Here is a 22,382-nt window from a genome sequence, read left to right as displayed (position 1 = left end):
ATATATATTTCCTTTTGAAAAAGTGTCTTCAAGGTTGAAAAGAAATTCATAGATTGTAAGTAATGAAAATAACTGTCTCGTTATATATAAAGTATTAAGGATTTGTCATGGTATCTACACAGAGATTATGTTGTAATGCTATGTACACGAAAATACAAATACTATTTTAAGTTTTTGTGGAGTAATCTAAGTGAAACGTTATATTCTTTTTGTAAGAAATCTCCTTCCACTGTACTTAGTATGCAGGAAATGTATCAGTACTCAGAACACGCAGCTGAGAAGCTGTGCTTGCCAGTTCCAGATTAACATGGGAAATTGAAAGCTCTGCTTTAAAGATCTAATGTTTTCACTTGTATTGCAGCTTTATTCTATCTGTGGACAAATTTTAAACATATTTTAAAGCACCTACATTTTACAATGTGTGTTTTAGTTTTCTTAGAATTAATTATCACTCCAGCAAGTAGAGCTTTGACCAGAACATTATTTATGGTGGATTTGCTTTCTGTTGTGAAGTGTCTTTTATCGTGTTTGAAAAACAAGAAGAAAATCCTCCAGCTAAAAGAGACAGTAACTCCAGTAATTATTTCTTGCTCATTTATTTTCAGTAAATATGCTGTATATTTTATTTTTTCTCTTTTTGTCGATAGGCACAGTGGAAAATTGGAAAACTGCACTGTCCATTCTGTGAGGCCTGTTTAGGGGGCTTTAACTTTGTTTGCAACAAAGAATGTTCCTGTGGACAATTAGTAAATAGACATTTCTGCAAAACTTGGACTGAGCATCAGCCTCCTTTATCTGTTAAATTGTCAAAATCATCAGAAAAACATTTGCTTCTCAAAATTCAGTCTGGTTTTAACAAGGATACATGCCATGAAGTAGTAAATGCAACTTTAGAAATCAAAAATCATGGACTTTCCTACACGGCTGGAAGTAATAAGAGTGCTGGAAGATTAACAGAAGCACTTTGTCTAGAAGTCAGAACTCCCAGATATGAGATAGAAAGTAAAAAACTTCCCTTAAAGGCATCTTGCTATCCTATAAAAGATTCAGCCACTGTAAATCCTTTTCACAGAAGATCATTTAGCTTGGATTTATATTCCAGAGGAAGATTTGTTTTGTCACCTATGTTATATGAAACTTGTAGCATGGGAACACTTTACCGTGGTCAAAATGAAAATCTACCTGCTTACGTACAAGGGAACTTGCAATTAGAGTCCAATAGCAAAGATGGTAGTTCTTGTCAGGGTCTGTATAGTTCCACTGCTGACATACTACAAAACGAATTTCAGGTTACTTCCATTACCAAATTACTACACAAAGAAACAGAAAATGAATGTGATTTTGAAGTTACTGGACAATCTTCTGAGAGCATCACTGCTGATGGGTCACCGTTTGTGATTAATTTTTCCTCGCCTACAAGGGCTGTAGAAGACAAACAGTACATCACACATGGTGATCTTGTGCAGCCTACGAGTATATCCTTCAACCAAAAGCTGAGTAAGAGAGAAACAAACAAATCAAAAAGCCTGAGGAGAAAACTAAGAAGGCAAGAGCAATGTCTACAGAAGCAAGTAAGTGTTTAAAATTAATTATGCTACTTTTTTTGTAAAGTTTGACTTGCTTTTAGAAATCATTCTGACTTTTTTTTGGTTTTTTTTGAATGTTGTCTTTTAATACTGGTTTGATGTGGAACTGTGTAGAGTCAGGTATCAGGCAAGCAAAGATTTATGACCCTTCCTACATGTAGTTTTTTTCTAATTCCATCGTGTCAGGTTTTTTTCCTGTGCAGAATCAAAACATGATGGGTTTTCATGGGCCGTCTTACTGTTTTGTGATGTAATAATAGATTAGAAGTGAGAAAACACACAGTGAAATTTAATCAGTGGGAAAGAAAAACTAAACATTTGAATCTTCTAAATGATAAACCCTACCATGTCAGAATTTTCTAACTTTAAACTAATGGCATTTTGGGTTAACTTAACAGTTAAGAATGTTTTAAATGCATTTATTATTTGTTATAAGACAAATACTTTTCTATGAGTAAAGAGTTGATTACTGCTATTTAAAGTATTAGTCTTTAGTAGGTAAATACTTTGTCTGTAAATCTAACACAAACTGTTACATATTCTTACCAATTGTACAGTAATGGTTTCTTTCTTTAAACCATTTAATGTGCACCAAAATTAAAGGCCATAGGCAGTCACAACTTTTGGTGGAAGGCTGGAAAGAAAAGCAAGTCATAAAATTACTAACACAGTTTTGGTTTGCTCTCAAATTTAGTAGAATGGCTAATGATAAATATGCCTTTGAAAGAAATTTTCTCATGGTGAATTTCCTGCAAAAAATAGCTGTGGTAAGCAAGAGCAAACATAGTAACTAATCAGAGAAGTAGTATCTAGTCAAGCAATTATTCCTGCTTTGGGTAGGCTTCTCTTTGTGAATTCAAGATTTAAGATAGATAGATAGATAGAGGGTGTCTTTCTCAATTATATGTGAGAACCAGCTTGAAAATGTAATGGGTGTGGGAAATACGAGTCTTTTCAGTATGGTATGCGTATATTCTTTCTTCTTTGGGAAGGATTTTTGTTTTTCTTTAAGACTTAAACTAATATTGTGACCTTTTGAAAACTTATTCTTGTAAAATGCATCTCTAAATCTGATAGTCTGGATGTCTTAATATTGAATACTTGTTTTCTAATAAGTCTATAAAGATCCTTAGCTGCCCAGATTCCTAAAATGGCTTTAAAAATTCCAGATCTCATTGTTTGGGGAACTGGAATACGATGCACAAGAACAGTGTATATGAGCATTTTCACTGTCATGTCATCTGCAGTCTCCCCACACTTAATCTTTAATCTTTAGATGTTACTTTCAGGAATAAAACATTGTACAGATTTTTGGAATTTTTGATAGCTAAGAAAGAAGGAAAGATACTTTCAGACCTTTTTCTTGTTAAAACATGCTTAACCAATTCTTACATTATTTTAGTTATATTTGTTAAGATCTGATTATTGGAAAGATGTCTCTACCCAAATAAAGGTGCAAACAAGACCGTACGCTTAAGGCAATAGTATGGATTTCATTTAACAGTAAATGGGAGATAGAGATGGAAAGAAATAGAAAGAGAGAGGCAGGGAGTGAAAAAGAGTGAGAAGCAGATTAAGTGAAAAGGTATCACCACATGTGGTTCCAGAGTAAAAGCTCTTCCCACACCATTTTTTTTCCAGTAAAAGATAAGATAAAATAAACTTGGCGAAAAAATCAAACTAACAACACATAAAATGGTTTGACTAATATGTGGTCTCCCAACAAGTTCACCTGCAATGAAAACACAAATCACAAACATTTGAAAGCTGATAATACAAGCAATTATGGTGGCAATTAGAAGTTTCTTTGGTTCCATGCAGCTCAGTCTCATATGTTGGCAGGTTTCTATGAAAAGAAAAGTGAAAATTCAGCTTACTACAGGTGGATTATTAGAAGGATTAGAAGGAAAATCCAGCCAGTGTTGATTCAAAGGTCCTATGTCTACAGCAAAGGTTAGAGGCCCTAAAGAAGAAGTCATTATCATATCTTTTTAGGTGATTTCTGTGGGCTTTCTCATGTAAATGCACTGGTTCACCCACGCTGAGCTTGTTCTTTTGATCTTCAGTTTGGGCAGGGGTTGCTGGCACTCATAGAAAAAGAAAGCAACACAAGCTTTCCTGGCAGGTTGTACCCCTTAAGAGTTTTCACTTAAGTTTCATTAAGTGTTTGGCGAACTCCTCTTGTTGCTTGTCTCATCTTTTCACAGGGGTTTCCTCCAATTAATTTCATGTCTGGAGAGAATGAAACTGCTTGTAAAAATTTGAGAAGTGTCACCACTTGTGAATTAGGGAGTGGTTAATGGCTTAACCTGGATTTCCTTTACGGTTAAGATTAGCAGACTTCAGCTTCTTACCCAGGAGCTATGAATTAACCTTATCAGTTTGGCAGATAACACTGGCTCCATTTACTCCAGTGATTTTACCTCTCTGCCATCCTGGAAGTATGCCAAGATTTTCAGTATCCCAATGCATTAATATTAATAGATTTCAATCTTGCCTTATTTATGGCCAGGCTTTGATATCTTTGTAACTATGTAAGGCACCATTTCAGTTGCTGTTTGCTAATTCTGGCAATCACTTGTGGTTTCAATTTTAATTAAGCATCAACATGCTACTTCCTTGTCATCAGATGTCAATGCACACGTTAACATTTTGCTCTTTAGCAGAACAACAGACTCATTTACTGTCTCCCAGCTCCTCCGTTGAACAAAAAAATGTCCAGTTACAAGTGTTTCAGAGAATGTTAGAGGTTCTGCATCCTGCAGTTCTTCCCCTAAGATTCTCCCTCTTTATCTTGCACATTCCAGAGCTCTGCCTGAAGCTTTTGGGCATCATCATGCTTGACAGCTAGCAATGCCTCTACTTGCATTCTTTTTCCATTTTCCTTTTTTAACTAAAAGTACAATTCTTTCACCAAATCTTTTAAAGATACCAGTATTTCATCTTCATATTTTCGAATATCCAGTAGCTCATTATGAGGAACCAGTAGCTCAGTTTTCTTGTCTCAACCCACTGTGGGGTAGAAGGGCAACTAATAAGTTTCCCTTGCAACTAACAACTAAATTATCCAAGGAGGATAACAAAATACTTTTTTTGCACTTGCCACCATGGACAGCCATTTTTTTCAAAATTTCCCACAAGAGAAAACACATAACCTTCCTCAGATGAAAGCTGTGTCTAAGTTTCCAACAGCTCCCAGGGAAGGAACCACACAACCTCCCTAGAAGGAACTGTACTATGGTCAAAGCCAATTCAGATCAGAGAACAGCATCCTTCCAACTATGCCGAAATAATGTTAAGACCCCATTAATTGAGAGATGTCTCTATCCAGATTAAGGTGCAAATGAGAACGACTCCATATGCTGAAGGCAATAGTATGGATTTCATTTAACAGTAAATGGGAGGTAGAGAGAGAGAGAAAGAAATAGAAAAAGAGAGGTGGTGAAAAAGAGTGAGAGACACAGATTAAATAAAAAGGTATCACCCCCCGTGGTTCCAGACATCATCCCACTCAACCTCTTCTGATCTTCTTAGTAGTGGGGGTCCAGGGTCACTCAAAACTTCTCCCTGTTTGTACATTTTAGCAAACAATCAGTGGATGGGAATCATTCCTCATTGGGTACAGAGTTCTCCTCTTCCCTTGGTTAAATGATTTGCTTGCTTCCAGTTCTGATTAGTTCCATGCTCAGTCTTCCTCTTCTTTGGAGTCAGTGGGCCATGACCCCCTCCTTCAGAGCTGGACCCATTCAGCTGAGCTGTTTGTCAGCACAGTTGCTGGGTTGGCTTTCTGTGTGGATTCTTTGTGCTCATTATCAGTGCTCTCCCAGCTTGTTTACCTCTTCCTAGTCTGAGATAATCAGACAATATTATCACCTTTATCTTATCTCTTGTTCCTGTCATGTGACTTCCTGTCTGAATTTCCAGGAATTCACAAAGGCATATCCAGCAGTGCCAGGGTGGGGGGCAGGGGAAAGGGTGGTCACCAATGAGCAGTTGCCTTTTGGTACAATTTGCCATGAGAAGCAAAGTCCTTTGGTGGTCTTAATGGTGTTTGAGGCAATTTTGGTCTTTAAGTCTTTTACAACATTATATATAGAAAATTACATACAGTTTATAAATCCATTAGTTCTCAACAGTAAACATACTGATGAGTTTACAAAATACAAAATTTCAAAATTGGTGTGTAAACTAAGTGATTGGTTTCAAGTAGTAGGTTTCAGAAGATACTTTGGTTTGGATTGATTGTTTTATCCTTGGTGAGAGTTTGCAATTATGGCATGGAGTATTTAGATGGGTCTACTACTTAGAGTGTGTCAAGCTGTACATATGGCTAGTGCAGCTGTGTTTCCCAGTGCTGAGGTATCTTCCCAGGAGAATGTTAATCTAGAAAGTCACTTCCTCTGTAGAGCATGTCGTAAATGGTCCTCTGCCACACATTCCATTTTGTGGCTGATTGCCTCTCATGTCGGTCTGGTATCCTTTTTTTTTTGCAGGTTTTACTTTTCATCCTTTTTTCTTCAGTATTCTTACAATCCTCATTGTTAAAATGTGGATTTTTATCACTCCAGTACTTCCAATAGAAATCTGATCTATGGCACTTTTTAACCATTATTTCTAACATAACATATATGCTTAAGCAATCAATAAAACTTCACAAAGAAAAAGTCATAAATCTCTGGCTGGATGGAGTGAAAGAGTTTTAATAAATGGCAGTGAGAAATATATAATTTTAAGTATTCTTAGAGTAAGAATTACTTCAGTGCAGCAGAACACTGAGCATGTGAGGTAAATATTTTCAAAGATGTCTCAAAAGTACTGAGCATATCACTTTTATCTTTAATTAAAGCTTTTCTGGAGAGTGACAAAGTGTGGGAGAACAAACCTGTTCAGACTTTGGCACTTCTTTGTAAATTCAAGGGCTGCTTTACCAAGTTTATTTTGTTATGGGATAACTGTCTGAAAGATTTTCTTCTGCCTTGCAGGAAAGCAAAGTGCAGCCATAAACATTGTGTGGTGGCAGAATGCACTTTGTTATTAAATTGTAATTAGGAGCGATCCTGTGAGCTCCTGACCTACACTTCTTCCAAAGGCTTGCAGCTCCAGAACTGATGCAGGCTCTGAGGTGTAGGTGCAGGGTTGAACTAGCTATCTAACAGTAGAGGGACCCAAGCTTCCTCTGTCTGTTCTGCAAAGGACAGCTCTTCATGCATGTGCAGGGGATGCTTGCATTTTCTGTGTGTGTGCACATCTGTGCTCATGGGGGATTCTTAGGCTTCTATTAAGGTATCATTATATTTTTAGCACATGTTAATTATGTGGCTTGTTAGGATATGATAATAGCTGCTAAAGTCTAGGAATTGCCAATATTAGTAATGATTCTTGTTATGGTTGCTGCAGCTAAGCAGATGAACTATTTATTTTCTAAATTCCATTTTGTGTGTATCTTATATGTTTACATTGTTTGCTAGTAAGGAAGCATGTAATATTTTTCTGGAACATCTCAGAAAAATACCATTTGTTACTTCTCCAGCTATATTGCCTTTTTTCTCACAATCATTTTATGTAGAGGAAGGCTCTGTAGTCTTCAAAACTGCTGTATCCTCTTGGAAAGGATCCTGATTTGTAGGGAAAAATTCACTGATTCTTTTGTATCTTTCTGAAAACATGAGTGTTTTATCTGACAAAGATGACTAGTGGTCAGTTTTCAGTAAGTCAGTTTTCTTTTCATGCTCCTAGTGATAAAGTGATGTCTGGATACGAGTGGGTGAGAGACAGCGTTGTTTATCTGCACTGTCAGGTGCTGTTATCTTGCCCCACAGCTCTGAGTTTTCAAGTTCATACTGATATCTTCTAGCAACTGACAGTCTTGTAGAGAAAGTGCTAGGCTTTCAAGGTTTAACTTGTGAACGAAGTGAGCTTCTTCTATGCAAGTCTCTTTTTCATGAACACATTGGTTTACAGGTCTTTTGCTTTCACTGTCATGTTTTCATTGAAATTGTAAATCCTTCACGTGTCTAGTTAGGCATTAATGTACTCGGATTTCATTCACTCTCTCTGTGATGATACTCATAACAAGATTTATTCTAAGATTGCTTATGGATCTCTCAGCTGACTGCTGGGGGTCTAAAAACATTATTTAGTGTTGGCACCAAAGCAAAGCAGGATGAGAAGGGAGTGAAATGAAATCATAGTTAGAGAAGGCAAGCAGTACTTATGAAGTTCTGATTAAGACCTTTCTAAGGGAAATATGAGGACCTGGAGAAATCACTTAAAATAAGGACAGAAGGGGAAGCTCTTATGTTTAAAGTCCTTCCCTGAATGTAAAATTAAGTTCATGTTGATGGCTTTTATTTACCCCAGAATCTATTTGTGGTCATTTTTGTGTGTTTTGTGTAACTTTCGTACCTTTCCTGTCTCTTCACTGAGCTGCAGCTTCATGCCATATCCAAAGTACCTTATGTGCTGCCTTTCATGTATGTAAGATACGTTACTATGTTCCATTTGTTATGCTTAAAACCAATTCTGTGCAGGGCCCATTGTGCATTTCTTTAACAGACTTCTGAGAAATTTCTTATAGCTGTTTTAGCCTTCAGTACCAACCCCAGTATGATTCCATACGTGTACTCCTCTGTATCCTGTCTTAGGTCTCCATTTCTGAAGACCTCTGCTTTTGTTAGCAGTCCTGCATTTCTTTACACTACATCATTATATTAGCAATGTATCTCTTTATACATGGAGTAACTGCTGTTAGTTGTTGTACCATAGAAAGATAAGAAAAGCAAAACAAATTAGTTGCAGACATCTGGTCAGTTAGAGAAATTGCTGTCACAGCTAAACAAAGTAAAGCCAAGCAGCAGGAGGGGCTGGGGGAGTCAGCCACAGCAAGCATGGCTAGCCTCAGCCCTGATGCCTTTCAGGTTCAGTGCTCAGACAGTGCCTGATCTGCAGCAGCAATGCAGCATTACAGGGCCATGAGGGTACATGAAGAAGTGTCTTTTTTTACTTCCTGGAAAAGAAGGGGAGAGATTTTGGGTGTGAGTTGCTGCTGAGCCAGTTTCTTTTTGCTTTTGCTTTGGTTGTAGCTATTGTTGCTACATGGTGAACCTTTGTTATTAGCAAATTCATTCTGTCACTGATTAAACTGGATTAAGATGGCTTAAGAATGATACCTTTTGAGAAAGTATTAGGAATGATAGATTCATGCCCAAATGTGTGACATACCTTTGTAAAACTGCAGTTGTGATTTCTGTGTTGTTGTGTCTGAGTAAAACAGCATGTGAAAGCTACTGTTTTCTGAGGTGCGGCTGAATCTCCTGTTGTAAGCATTTCAATGTCAACATTTTAGAGTTTTAATTACTTCTAGCTGCAGTCTTTTTATGCCAATATTTGTGATTACAGCTCTTGAGGGTATTTTCTGACCTGACATCTTCTACTGCTGACATATCTTCTACACAATTTGGTGTTAATAACAATTAGTGGAATAGATAGTTTTGCAAATTTGCAGAAAGAACCTTTACTTGCATTTGGTTATGAGTTGTGATGTAAGCAACTTAACGCTTGTGTTGGAAAGGAGGGAAAATTACTCAGGATGCTACTGGATAAAAACAGTATATCAGGATGGTCTGAGTGTATCGGTATGTACTTTAATATATTTTATTATGATCTTGAAGCTAGATTATTTAGACTAGAATACAGTGTGGCTGCACTGTCACAGTAACTCTAGCGAAGGCCAAAACAGCTGGCTGTGAATTTATTCCTTCGTTTAAGTGAAATATATGTTTTTAAGCTGCTTGTCTGTAAAATGCTTTTAGGATATATAGATAATATAGAGTGATCTCAGCAGAGTATAATTCCATGAGCTCTTACATATTATGTGCCCATCTTGCAAAAGAGGGAGGGGATCATCTGCTACTTGCTGTGCCTGGCTAGCATTGGTGTTGGTATGTTAAGAAGAGGCAATAGTGTTCACTAACACACTTGTGCTTTTCGTGCATCCTTGGTAATGTGTCATTTTTCTGAAGAGGGGCACAGAAAGTCTCCAGATGCAGCCACCTGTTCCTTAAGAAGTCATGTCCTCATAGTGCTACAGCCCAAAGGATCAATGGCTGGGGTAATGCCACAAGTAAGATCCTGATCCATCCTTTCAGGCATTGTATCTGTTGAATGAAAACCATAAAAGAAAGAAACAGCTCACTGAAATTAATTTCATATTTTATTGCTGACTGTCTGGGAAAATCACACCAAAACAGTGTGTTTTTTCAATAGATAACCAGAGAATCTTTGCTGCTGATCCTATAGGCTATATTGGTATTCAAAGAAAATACTGATGATATGCCTAGAACCATAGAAGTACTGTAAGTTTTTTTTTTCTTTTATAAACCATAAGGTTTAGAAACTATTTTTTAAGCTTCTAGAGGCTCACAGACAACTTAGACCATAAGAATTTGTGAAATTTGCAGTCTCTCAGCTGAGAAAGACAATAACCTGTTCACAGAGGTAGGTTGCAGTATTGTGCAGTTAGGTGAATCCCATAATTTCAGCAGGGATTCTTATTACATAGATAGAGTGAAGAGCACAGTAAATTGCGGTTATATAAGATGCTTTGTGGCAGATGAAAATCAAAGTTCAACAATGGTAGGAACAATAATACAAGAGTGCTTTCATATTACGTGTTTTACTCTGTATAACCAGGAGAACGACGTCAAATACACAGTAAGGAGAGAATTTAAGATAGAATTTTACCAAAACACCCCCTGAATTTTGTGCTCCTAGTTCTTCCTTTCTACGAATTGTTACTGACTCATCCTCAGTGACTAAGAGTTTGAGTAGGTTTTGTATTTCTGATTAGTTTTCAGGGTATTAAGTTCTCAGAATACATATAACTGAGGTAAATTAAATGTGGCTTGTATGGAGATCTGAGTGCAGGACTTGTTCTTCAATTCTTCAATTCTTCAATTTTTTTTTTTTTAATTTTTTTTTTTTTTTTAGGAAAAAATTTCTCAACATCTGTGAGAATTAAAGCTCTCTACTATTTCACAGAATCAGAATTACAAGATGGTTTGGATCGGAAGGGATCTTAAAGATAAGCTTATTTTCACACTCTGCCCCTCTGTCTTCTTTCCAGTAGACCATGTTGCTCAAATCACATCCAACCTGGTCTTGAGCACTTCCAGGGATGAGGAAACCACAGCTATTTCTTCATGCTTTGTAGCAGTCAGTGTGTCTGTGAACGTTTTTCATCCACAACCTCCCATTAACTTTAATGGTATTCAACTTCAAAGTATTTTTTTTCCCTCATGTCTGCTTCGGGAGACAATATTGCTATCCAAAAATAATTTTTTTCTTTATATTTCTTTCATTATGCAGGTGATCACTGAGCAAAAGTCATTGTACACATCCAAAAGACATCACACTAATAGAACAGATCAGATTTCATAAAACCTGTTCCTGCAGTTGATAAACAATCAGTGATTCCAGTAGGAAATGGCAAAGTTAAAGTAACAAATTAGTGAAAGGAATTTTTATATATAGTATTGCAAAATACTGAAGAGATGTTGTATGGTAATAGCTTTTCAGAATTAAGGAAATAATTCACAGGTAAGAAATGATGCCACCTACTATTACAGCTGAAGAAGCTGGCAGTCTTTCGGGCATAAGAATGTCCTGCAACATACAAAAAACAAGTTTGCCCCAAAAGTTAGATTAAAAAAAAGTTTCATGTGCTATGATGTAATACCCTTATGTCTTTGAAGCTGTGATGTCATTTTTTAAAGTTACTGTTGCCAAGATTTTATTAGAAACACTGCTTTTTCTGATATCACACAATCCTCTAATACTTTATATCAACACTTAAATTATAATGATTACACATTAGAAGGGAATTATTTCTTTTATAAATGATTTAACTAAACGTGCTTCACATTTAATACAATTTAGAATTCTGGGGGATGGAATGTGGAGGGGTTTGTATGTCTTTTAATTTGCTTTCATGACTATATCTGCTTTATGTGAGAATGCTAGAAATTTGTCAGTTCCCCTTATTAGCAATTTATAATCAATCTTCTATTTTAAGTTATTTTACCTTTCATTTGAGCATTAGGAGATAAGATGTATTGTTTCTAAAGGCTAGAGATTGGAGAATGAGCAAGAAAACATTTGGATGCATTGAAAAAGAAGATATTAAATATCATAAGTATCATATCAATAATATGATTTATTAATGATCTTACTTTTTGAAAATGCTACCAGTCTGACAAAACTTATTCCTTAGATAACGCTTTCTCCCTGTAGTCTTTATTAAAAAAATCCAAAACTTCCACAAAAGGTTAATCAAATCTTAATATTTGTAGGTCAAAAAGTTGAAGAGGTTTATTTTGTATATCTCATTTTCTTTTGTCTATAGTGTGAGGAGAGATTGCACTACTTAGACTAATCAATCTTGTATGATTAGTAGAACTATGTACAATCAAATAAATATTTGACATTATGAACACTCAACTGAATAAATAATTTGATGCGTCTCCCAAATGTAGTGTCATTATTTCTTTCATTTCTGTTTTATTCAATAGCTTTTAAAAGCTATTTTGAGTTTTGCTTTGGATTTAGACTTTTCTGCTAAAGTACACTTCTAATACAGTGTCTGAAGCAAATTGAAAATAATTAGCTAGCAGCTTAAGAACAAAAATGGGTTTTTACCTAAGGGAAACTGAGAGGAAGCAACTGGTGAAAAAAGATGATTCTCACTTTCATCCATAAATGCAAAAAAATTAATTCATGTTTTGATAAAAGATGTATAGAAAACAAAGAAATGAACTAACCAAAACAACCCTACCAAACAAAAACAAGCACACACACAAAAAAAACATGTAAGAAACTAGAATTTTTGGGGCTTTTTAAAAAGTAAAATTAGAAAATAAAAAATAGGTGTAATCTAGAATATATCAGTTTCCATTTTCAGATTAAAATCAGTATGTCTCAGGAAGAGGAGAGCTAGAATTATAGTGCAACTCTGAAATGCTCTTTACTAGAAAAACAAAACTCCATCTGTCTGCTTATCCCACTGTTTTTCTTGTCATACTAGTTTTCAAGCCAAGCAATTTAAGATTAAGAAAATAAGTAATGGAAATTGTTTGATTAATAAGAAACAGCGCAAAGAACATTCATTAAAACATCAAAAAGGTCAGACATGGTGAAGGAACTAAAATGCCTAAAATAGTGAAAAACACCAGGCAATGTGGAGTGCTACATTGAGTGGGCTCCCTGAATTGGAAAGAATAGATTACTCTGGAGCATTCTGACTGTGTTCCAATTGGATGTAGCACAATGTTTCTTTAAAAAAAGCAACAAACAAACATGTATGAGTAGAATGAAAAATTACACTTCTGATTCTTGGAAGAAGGTAAAAGTTGGGTGCCAGTCATTCTTCTGAAAAGAGCTAAAAAGTGTGGGCTGAGCATTTGTATGGAAAAAAATTTACAATCTTCCTTTTTGTGTATTTCCTCAATGTTTTCTACCCTCTTTTTTCATTCCAGCCACAGTTTATGATTTGGTAAGTGTCATTCAGATAACTATTGATATTTAGGAAGTTTTAGGAAATTAGGTACACATATTAGGAGACTCCTAAATGCTCTATGTGAAATGCTTTATAGGAGCTTTGTAATAGGGAGAGATAGAGGTCATAAGGCAAAAATCTGTAGAAACCAAGCCCCACTGCAGCCAACCAGTCAGCACTGGCACATCCCAAAGCAATGTGTCCTCCTGCATAGTACCTGTTGTCTTTCAGTCAGATGAATTTGCTTTTATTCCTCTACTCTGATGCATACAGAATATGTGGTTTAGAGAGCTACTTGCTTGTTTAATTGACAGTATTGGAAAATAGCATTCTAGAATGGCAAAGAGAAAAGGGCAGCATTGCATGTGGGCAATTGCATATGGTTTTTATAATTTGCATTTTTCTAGAAAAGAACATGAAGTAGGTTTGGTGCTCCATCTCACTTTCTACAGGACACACAAGGTTGTAAAAAATAATGTGAAGAGATTGTTTAAAGAGTAGACATGGACAGACCTGGTAATTCTTTGAGGTAGGTCCAAATTCCAGACTGAATTGTGTATGTTATTTATGTTATGACAAAGAGGGATACTGTTCTTGGTGTATTAACTAACTGAATTTTGTGTTTATGCTTTAGAAAAACTGCTGAAAGAATTCTGCTAGATGATCTATTCTTTAATCAGCCAACCACTAAACTGAAAGGCAGAACACCATTTTTGTAGTTATAGTGACAATCTGCTGCTGTTTCCATCTCCAGCACTGTACAACAGACTGATCTGGTTTCGAAAAGTAAGCTGTTTAAGGAGGATATAAGTAATGTATTAGAATTACTACTAGATTGATCTTTCTGGACTGAAATCTGTTAATCTATGAAACCTATATTTATAACAGTATTAACCACTGTGAGAATGTCTGTCTTCTGGATTCCTTTTGTTCTAAAAGTAACCTTATCCCCTTTACCTTAAGTGTAAATGTAACATTGACTAGTGCATGGAAACTGTTTTAATACATATGTGTGAGCAGTACTGAATTTTTGGGATAAATGCGAAAAAGTACAGTATGTGACCCAACACAGTGGGGACAGAATGATTTGAGCATCTCCTTCGCTTAACTTGAGCCACTATTAGTATAATATAATCTTACTTTTTAATGAAAAGATGAAGTAGAATGTAGTTGCTCAGCCAGAGTGCTAAGATGGGCTTCCAGTAGTTCTCTGCATTTTCTCTAGATTGAATTTATGTAAAATTCGTTAGGGGCAGCAGCAGTGAATATCTTATTGTCTCTAGCAGAACACTATATGATTCTTTGTTTCTCTTTATCTATCTTTACCAGTATTTCATCAGTTACAGGTACAAAAATACATTCTTCTCTTGATTGTTCATCTGTCCTAAGTTTCTCTACCTAATATTCTACCTGTGTTCTCGGTAGCAGTGTGCCTTTTTTGCCTTTCCATGTGTTGTACATTACACCACACCAAAAGACTTTGGACCATTGCAGCTGCTTTTTTGAATTCTCATGTGTTTTGTCATCTTATCTTACATTTCTTATTTGGACTTTAAAGTAAGTTGAAGTATTTTTCCACTTGTCTTCCATCAATCTTTTGTAGTTTTTCTAATATGACTGTTCATATGCTGTGGGAACTGACGTGCTGTACTTTTGTATGCAGTGTGCTTTTTATCATCATTTATTGTATATAGCGTTCAATTGTTCAAGTAATTCTTTAGGAAAAACAGGCAGAAAACAATTAGTTGCAATGTTAGTGCAAGAAAACAATTCTTATACCTCAAAATGGATACCATAAAAAACTTAGTATTTTCCAGCCATAGACATGGTGTATGGAGCCTGAACGGTTACATTTTAGTACCACAGGTATACAAACTCTGCATCAAAATCCCTCAGCTAGTGAGCTATGGCCCAAACATAGTTTTCATCACTCCTTTGTGTCCCATTCTAGTTTGTAAGCAGTCCTTTAAGTGTGGAAAGGGAAGAGACCTGGCACAGACAGAGCTGGTTGTAGGTTCATTGACAGAATGTGCCTCTAGAATCCAGGAGTAAGACCCGGTAACCTAAGAAAATTAACTCAGGTTTTTTTCTTTAGCTGTCTCTTGTCATGCTCCTGCTATGATGCACAGGACTGCAGCTGAAGGTGGAAGAGCAACAAAGGTAGCAGAGCTTGAGTGCAAATGCAAGTACCTTCCAAGCTTCTCCTGTGCTTTGTTGTGAAGCTAGACTATAAAAAAAAAAGGGGAGAAATCGGGTGGAACAGAACAAGCTCACTGGAGCCTATCACTACTTACACAAGTGAAATCTAAGAAGAAAACAGAGTGGTGCCCGTCAAATTACACTTATATTTGCATGTTGAAGTAAGAGACCAGGAACCTGTGAGTGTAGGTGGAACGCACAGGATGGAGATTATCTTTTATTCATTTAGCTCTATCTTCTTACTTTTGAGAAAGAAGTTAAGACATATTGGTAAAAAACAAAGTGCAGCCATTCCATAGTTTGCACAAGAGCTTCACCTGGTTTTTTATCTGATGTAAGGAATTTTTCTAAGGACAGTGCCCTCCTAATTTAGAGGAGAATGTTTATGTTTATAAAAATTTTGTGGTTAGTGTCAAATTTATTGAGAAAAAAAGCGGTGCTTTGTTTAAATTTTGTTTCACCAAAACCTTATGCTGAAGTTCAAACTTCTTATCAATGCCAGTGGCTCAGCTTTCCTGATTTAGAGCCTGTTGGTGCAAGATGCATCTTTCATGACACATTCTTGTGAAAGCTCACTAGGAGTTCAAGGTCCCTGCTGATTTACAGAATAGTTCTTTTGACAGCTTACTAACCAAACTAGATTTTTGGCACAAGAAAGAAGAAAGAGTATGATATTGTAATATGCTGTATCATAATCCCTTCTGTAGGGTTCCTACTAGTGATTTTTTTAGACTGTCTGAACAACACCAGCCTGTCAGAATGGTGGACGGGCACAGGGTGTTTGTGACTGAACTAGAAATTTCCAGGAATTATGTTTTGCTTTTGTCAAGCATGAACATCAATGAAAGGTATATGAGTCACCATCTCACTGATACGCTATTGCAATTTAGTTTTATGAATTAGATTCTGGGAAACTTGCGCAGTTCTTTGTTCAAAATATGAGCACAATCAGAACCACATGGCAGTGCCAAAATATGCCAGTATCTGATTGCTTTTTTAGTTTAAATGGTAGTGTTGATAGGCAGCATAGGTGGTGGTTTCATGTTGAGGACGAAAAGGAACCCCCATACAATTCTGGCCGGAACTGTCTGCTTCTCTTGTCTCATATGACCCAGGTTGCCCTGATTCAGAGAAGAATAAAAACTAAAACTAAATATTTCTCTATTGCTTTTTTACTACATCAGATCATATTGAGTTTACTAGTTTGCTGTAGCCAGCATAAGAATATAGTTCAAACTGTGTGATTGGAGGTAAACAAATGTTAGCTGGTAAATCAGCTGAGCTAGAAGATGAGAATATGGCTTATACTTTTGATTTCTGCTACTAATTTGTTCCATAGTCTGACAATCTTGATAGGAAATATTCTTGTGTTGAAGTCTTGATTGTTTGGAGTCATACTATTTCCTATCAGCAAATCATCTTCACTTGATGGATGTTTCTTATTATGGCTAAAAAAATGTAATTATTCTCAGTGGAAGTGTATGAGACATTATCCAGAACTGATTTGCTGTGAACAAAATTAAGTTGAAGACTGGAGTATAATCATCGTGTATTGAAACCCTGACTTTATAATCTGAATATGAAACTGATCCAGTTTCTGTCCATCTAAATTTTGAAGATGGACTTTTGTATCTGCTTTTGAGCTTTTCTAGTCTCACAAATTTAAAGTATTTAGCAATGTGTGCTTAAATCGTGTAGCATATATAGTGATACATTGCTTTTCTGTATTGTCTGGTCATTTGTCTTTTGCCTCTGTGGCATTTTCATACTGCTATAGAAATTATAAGGAATACTGGGTGGGGGTGGTGTTGAGAAGGACTACTTTTTCTGCAACACAGTCTAAAACAAGATTTAAAAATTTAAAAACTCTGGAAGTAAATTTCCTCCCATGTTATGTAAGAAATCTTAAAATACTGGGAAGGTTGGGAGGAGGGACAGGGGGAGGGCTCGGATAGGAAGAACCAGTATTGTGGAAAGATACGTTGATTCTTGTTTAATTAAGATCAGTTTAAGCACCTGCACAGTACCATTTATGGAGGGAATTTATAAAAGATACTAATGCAAGTATTTATTTTTTTCACTTCTGAAAGGATACATCTGATGCCCCCAGTTCCAGCTGTCTGTTCCACTTCTGTAATAAAAAGTATTTAACAGCGATCTCTTTAGAGAGCACTTCTTAGGCACTAAAATAGCCTGCTCATCTAGTCATGCAATTGCCCTCTTTCCTCAAGGCACAGAGCATATTTTTGGGTTAAAAAATGGGCACAGTAACACAGCAAAAGTACAATGCAAACTATGTATCTGGTGAATCCAGTGTTTCCTAAGGTATTAAAATATTTGGGGAGGATACATTTAGATTTACAGTTGATGCAATGAAACTGAGCATTCTACCTAGCTGAGCCTGAGTGACCTGCATGCTGATAATGTTTGAAAACCGTAAGACTGAACTTAGACCTCAGTTTATTCTAGGAAAGACAGTCTGTTACTCTTGTTTTTTGACTCTTTTCTTTGTGCTAAATTTAGTTTTGACTGTATATCGTGACTGTATGATTGCATATCATAAGCATATTAACTACTCTCTACAGATATTTTTAAAACTTAACTGAAATTACAAAACTGACTATATTTCTAATATTTGATAGCAGAAAAAAGAGTCAGTGGCATTTTAATTTTATCTCTGTAGAAAATTTTAGTGTCTTGTTGGAATTTTGAAAAATTAAAAATATTCTCTGAAAAAGAAGTGAAGAATTTTCTGTTCTGTAAATCATAGAATCAGAATGGTTTGGTTTTGAAAAGATCTTAAAAGCCATGTATTTCCAAACCCCCTGCCATTGGCAGGACACTTTCCATTAGACCAGGTTACTCAGAACCCTATCCAGCCTGGCCTTGAGCACTTCCAGGGATGGGATGGTTACTGCTTTTCTGGGCAAGTGCCTCACTTCTCCCACAGTAAACAATTTCTGCCAAATATCTGGTCTAAATCAGCCCCCTTTTGTTTTAAAGCCATTCCTCCTTTTCTGATCACAGTATGCTCTTGTAAAAAGTCCCTCCCCATCTTTCTTGTAGGTCCTTTCAGGTGCTGGAAGGTGCTATAAGGTTTCCCTGGAGCCTTCTCTTCTCCAGGCTGAACAACTCCAGCTGTCTGAGACTCTCCTCAAAGCAGAGGTGCTTGAACCTTCTGATCATCTTAGTTGCTCTGCTCTGAAGAGAAGTAGTTCAGTGAGATTACAGCTGTAGAAAAAATTTTTAGAGATTGGTGTGAGAAAATGACATGCTGTGATGAGGCTGGAAGACCAGGGTATGCTAATTGAAGTTTAAGTTTGAACTGATGCAAAACTAAGCATATCACATTTTCCTGGCAGTATTTTCTTTGAGACTAATGAGCACTATGAATCATAGTGTCTTTCAAGGGGCAAAAATGGTGAAAAACCCAAACATTACCCAGTAGCAAGAATTCTCTTTTGTACATATGTCTGTATATAAGTATATGCCACAAATCATATCCAATTTGAAAGATTGTAATTTTATGTAGTATTTTTCTCACATGCATAAAGATGCTGCATTGATTGTGGTGATGTGGAGCAGTCTGAATTATTATTTTACAGATAAAATAGCTTTTAATTGATTATGCTATAAATTATGATAGATGCTTGATAGAGCTATTATCTATATTTGAAAGTTTTAAGTAAATATCTAATTTTGATTTTCATAAATCAATATGCTCAAAATCAGCATAATCTAAAACTAAAAATAAATATTATCAGAAGTGCTTAAGAGGTTCTGACTCAGGTAATAGACTTTAAGTTTTGAGAGATTAGTTGTTTGCTGGGTTACTATTGCAAATCACTTTGGAATAAGTAATTTTATTTAAAGCTTTGATTGGCAAATAACCTTTGTCAAGTGGGTGAAACAAATTCACACTTAACTGTCTAGAAGCATAGACAGTAGCTGTCTATAAGCATAGGTTCTGATGGTAATACATTTGTTTTGCTATACTGAAAACTGAAGTTAAAACAACTATACTCAAACCTGAGAGAGCCTGTGTTCTCAGAGGATTTTTCCTGGGTTCCTTATGCCTTGTAAAAATTGTTGTAATTTTTAACTGAAATGAGTCATAGTTCTTCTAAGAATCTTGTTAACCTTTGAATTCTTAAAGAATTGCAGCTCTAGCATAAGGAACTGTATCAGATAGCCATATGACAATTCTTATGATGCATACAGCTACACATTTTATGAAATAATATTTGAGGGTATTTTTTCCATTATAAAGTAACTTTTTCCATTATAAAGTATTTTTTCCATTAGAAAGTAATCTCATATGTTACAAGTAGAGAGCTAATGATAGTAATGATGGTAAATGATGGTATCTGTTCTATAAATGAGTGTAAAGAGAAAAATGAGGCACCGACATCTTTTTGATGTTAGTCTGTATACCTTTTAAACTTCTGCAAGATTGTCCTTTTGAAATACAGATCTAGAAAACTGTATCATTTAGACTGTCAGATCATGTGCTTTTGTAGTAAACACAGAAAATTAAAGGTTCTTTTTGTGAAAAAGGAAAACAAAGTCATATTCTTTATCAAGGGTGATGTCTGAGGTTCTTTCTTTTCAAAGTGCTATTGCTAGCAAGGTAGAGATGTATTGTTTACACTATTTGATTAAAGTTTTTGTTTGTACCACATTTAGGCACTCAGAAGGCCACCAGTCATTGGAAATCTACAGCTCCTAGAGATAAGGCAGGCATAATATTTTGGCATTAATTTATCAGATTATGTGTCAGTCTCAGGGGTATCTTAGTGAGGAGATTTGGTCCCAGGAAGAACACAGGTTGAACTAGTGAAAGCAGGTATATAGTACAGACCTAAGGACAAGTTCATAGCCTCCTTTCCTATGTTATCTGTCATTGATTTCCTTCCTTCCTCTTAGTTTGGGGGGTCTTATGGTGTCCTGGTTTGAAGACAGGTATGTGCCAATAAAGGCAGAAACTCCTCTTTGAAAGAGAGAATGTAAGTTCCTCTCCCTCCCAATTATTATAATTTTTGAATCAGGGACTCCCAGGCAGAGATACAGGGGTAGGAATAACTAATAATATAACTAATATATCTAACCAGAAACAGAAACAACAGCATCTATGAAAGTTAACAGCAAAAAGAGCAATAACTCAGTTCCAGTCCCTTTTCAGCCGCAGACACTCTGCCTGCGCTCGGTCCCGGTGCTGAAAGGTGGGGAAGGGCCCGCACAGCTGCGGAGAGCAGATGGGAGGAGGGAGGCAGCAGCGAAGTGTCCCAGCTGGGAGAAGGATGGAGGGAGGGCTCCCTGCTCACTGTGTGTGTCCTGGTGCTCAGCTGTGGTCTCAGAGGTGGGAGGCTGGAGCGGAGCAGATGCAGAGCAGTGTCCGACAGCAGAGAGCCTGGCTTCCCCGGCGTTCGGACAGCGCGGCTGGAAACCAGCAGTCCGAGCAGTCTGCACTCCCCTCAGACCTCGCCGGTGAGAGAAAAGCCCGGGAGACAGCCCCCAACCCACCCCTTTGTCTCCAGCCTAAGCTGAAAAGCTTAGGTGTAACCCGAACGGCTGCCTTAGCATAATAATGGGAAAAATTCTCCAAAGAGCTGGGACAGTAAGGGAACAAACCCCAGCCCCCAACATGGTGATGGGTTTTATAAAAGTCATAGAAGTAAGATTTCACTGGGTTTTATTACATTATAGAATTGGTTTTGGTTTTTGACAAGATCTTTTTACATAATGTTTTAAAGTACTTAATATGAATTGCTCTCTTCTGGCATTGAAAAAATAACTGTTGAAACCCCAAGTTTACATACAGTAATGTAAGGAACAGTGTAAATGAATTGTGACTGAAGGCTGAATAACTGTTAAAAACTTGTGTACATCATTTAACCTAGCATTAAAATGTTTTCTTATATTTTTATTATACAATTATCATCCATCATTATGGAACAAGTAACTTGGTTTTTTTTGTTTGGTTTGTTTTGTTTTGCTTGTTTACTGTTTTTGGAGGGGGGGATGTTTGTTTATTTTTAATAAAATTATTTATGTATGACTCTTTATTCCTAACAAGATACAGTCTCTGGAAGAATAGTGAAACACTTAGTAATATCTGCTCAGTACCTTCAGGGCTGTGATAGGCTGAATAGACAGCAGCCAAACACTCATCCACCCAGCCCCTTGCTCACTTGTCTCTTTCAATGGCAAATTGTGGGGGCAGATAGAAGGAAGGTGAGAACACTCAGGAAACAAGATAGTAACAATTTAACAGGGAAGGTGTAAGCTCTGTGTGCAAGCAGAGCACAAAGAGGAGTTTATTCCTTTCTATCAGCAGTTAGATGTCCAACTACTTCCTAGGAATCAGGGCTTCAGCACATGTAATGGTTGCTTGCACAGAGAAATATAACCACAGACATTCACCCATTCATCCTCATCTGCCTGAGCATTTATTGCTGAGCATGACACTTGGTGGTATGGGTCACATTTCTGGACTCTTATCAACTCCCTACCTCAATCCCAGCCCCAGCCTATTTTGAAATATGAAAGGAAGTATTCCGAGGAATGAAGAAATAGCCAAAATACAGGTGTGCTATCAGTGCTGTTTTGCCCACAAATGCAAAGCACAGACATATATCTATGCCATGTATCTTTATACTATGTATGAAGAATTCCTTTATTTCTTCATTTGGTAGTAGTTTTTTGACACACCTTTCAACTTTTCTCTGCATTTTCTTCTCAGCAGCCTCTCCAGTTCCCGAGTCTGCTTCATATACTGTATATCCACTGATATGATGATCATGGTTAAATTACTAAAGTTGACAGTGATGGACTTAAGAACTAAGACTGCACTCAGGCTTGAGCAGGACAGGGTTTGCATCACTGAGTTTTTCTTTCAGCTTGTCTCCATCAGTTAAATTTTATTACTTTTGAAGGTTTATCTGTAGAATGAGGACTAAGACTTATTTTTAGCAATGGAATATTAAGTGCTAGAAGATTTGAATTTGTCATGCACTCTAAGAATTTGTGCTGGTTGTACCCTTCAC

The 22,382-nt window shown here is 36.5% G+C and overlaps 1 protein-coding gene across 2 annotated transcripts in view; it reads left to right on the top strand.

The window, feature by feature from the left end:
- The window catches only part of RNF180 (ring finger protein 180), a 71,270-nt gene that overhangs the window by 10,882 nt on the left and 38,006 nt on the right, over positions 1-22,382 (top strand). For both annotated transcript variants that reach the window (XM_056514500.1, XM_056514499.1), the window contains exon 3: positions 648-1,571. In XM_056514500.1, the coding sequence (XP_056370475.1) occupies positions 648-1,571 (924 nt within the window). The remainder of the gene's footprint in view (positions 1-647; positions 1,572-22,382) is intronic.

This window comes from Oenanthe melanoleuca, chromosome Z (genome assembly GCF_029582105.1).
Source record: "Oenanthe melanoleuca isolate GR-GAL-2019-014 chromosome Z, OMel1.0, whole genome shotgun sequence".
Lineage (NCBI taxonomy): Eukaryota > Metazoa > Chordata > Aves > Passeriformes > Muscicapidae > Oenanthe > Oenanthe melanoleuca.
This window is presented reverse-complemented; position numbering and strand designations above follow the sequence as displayed.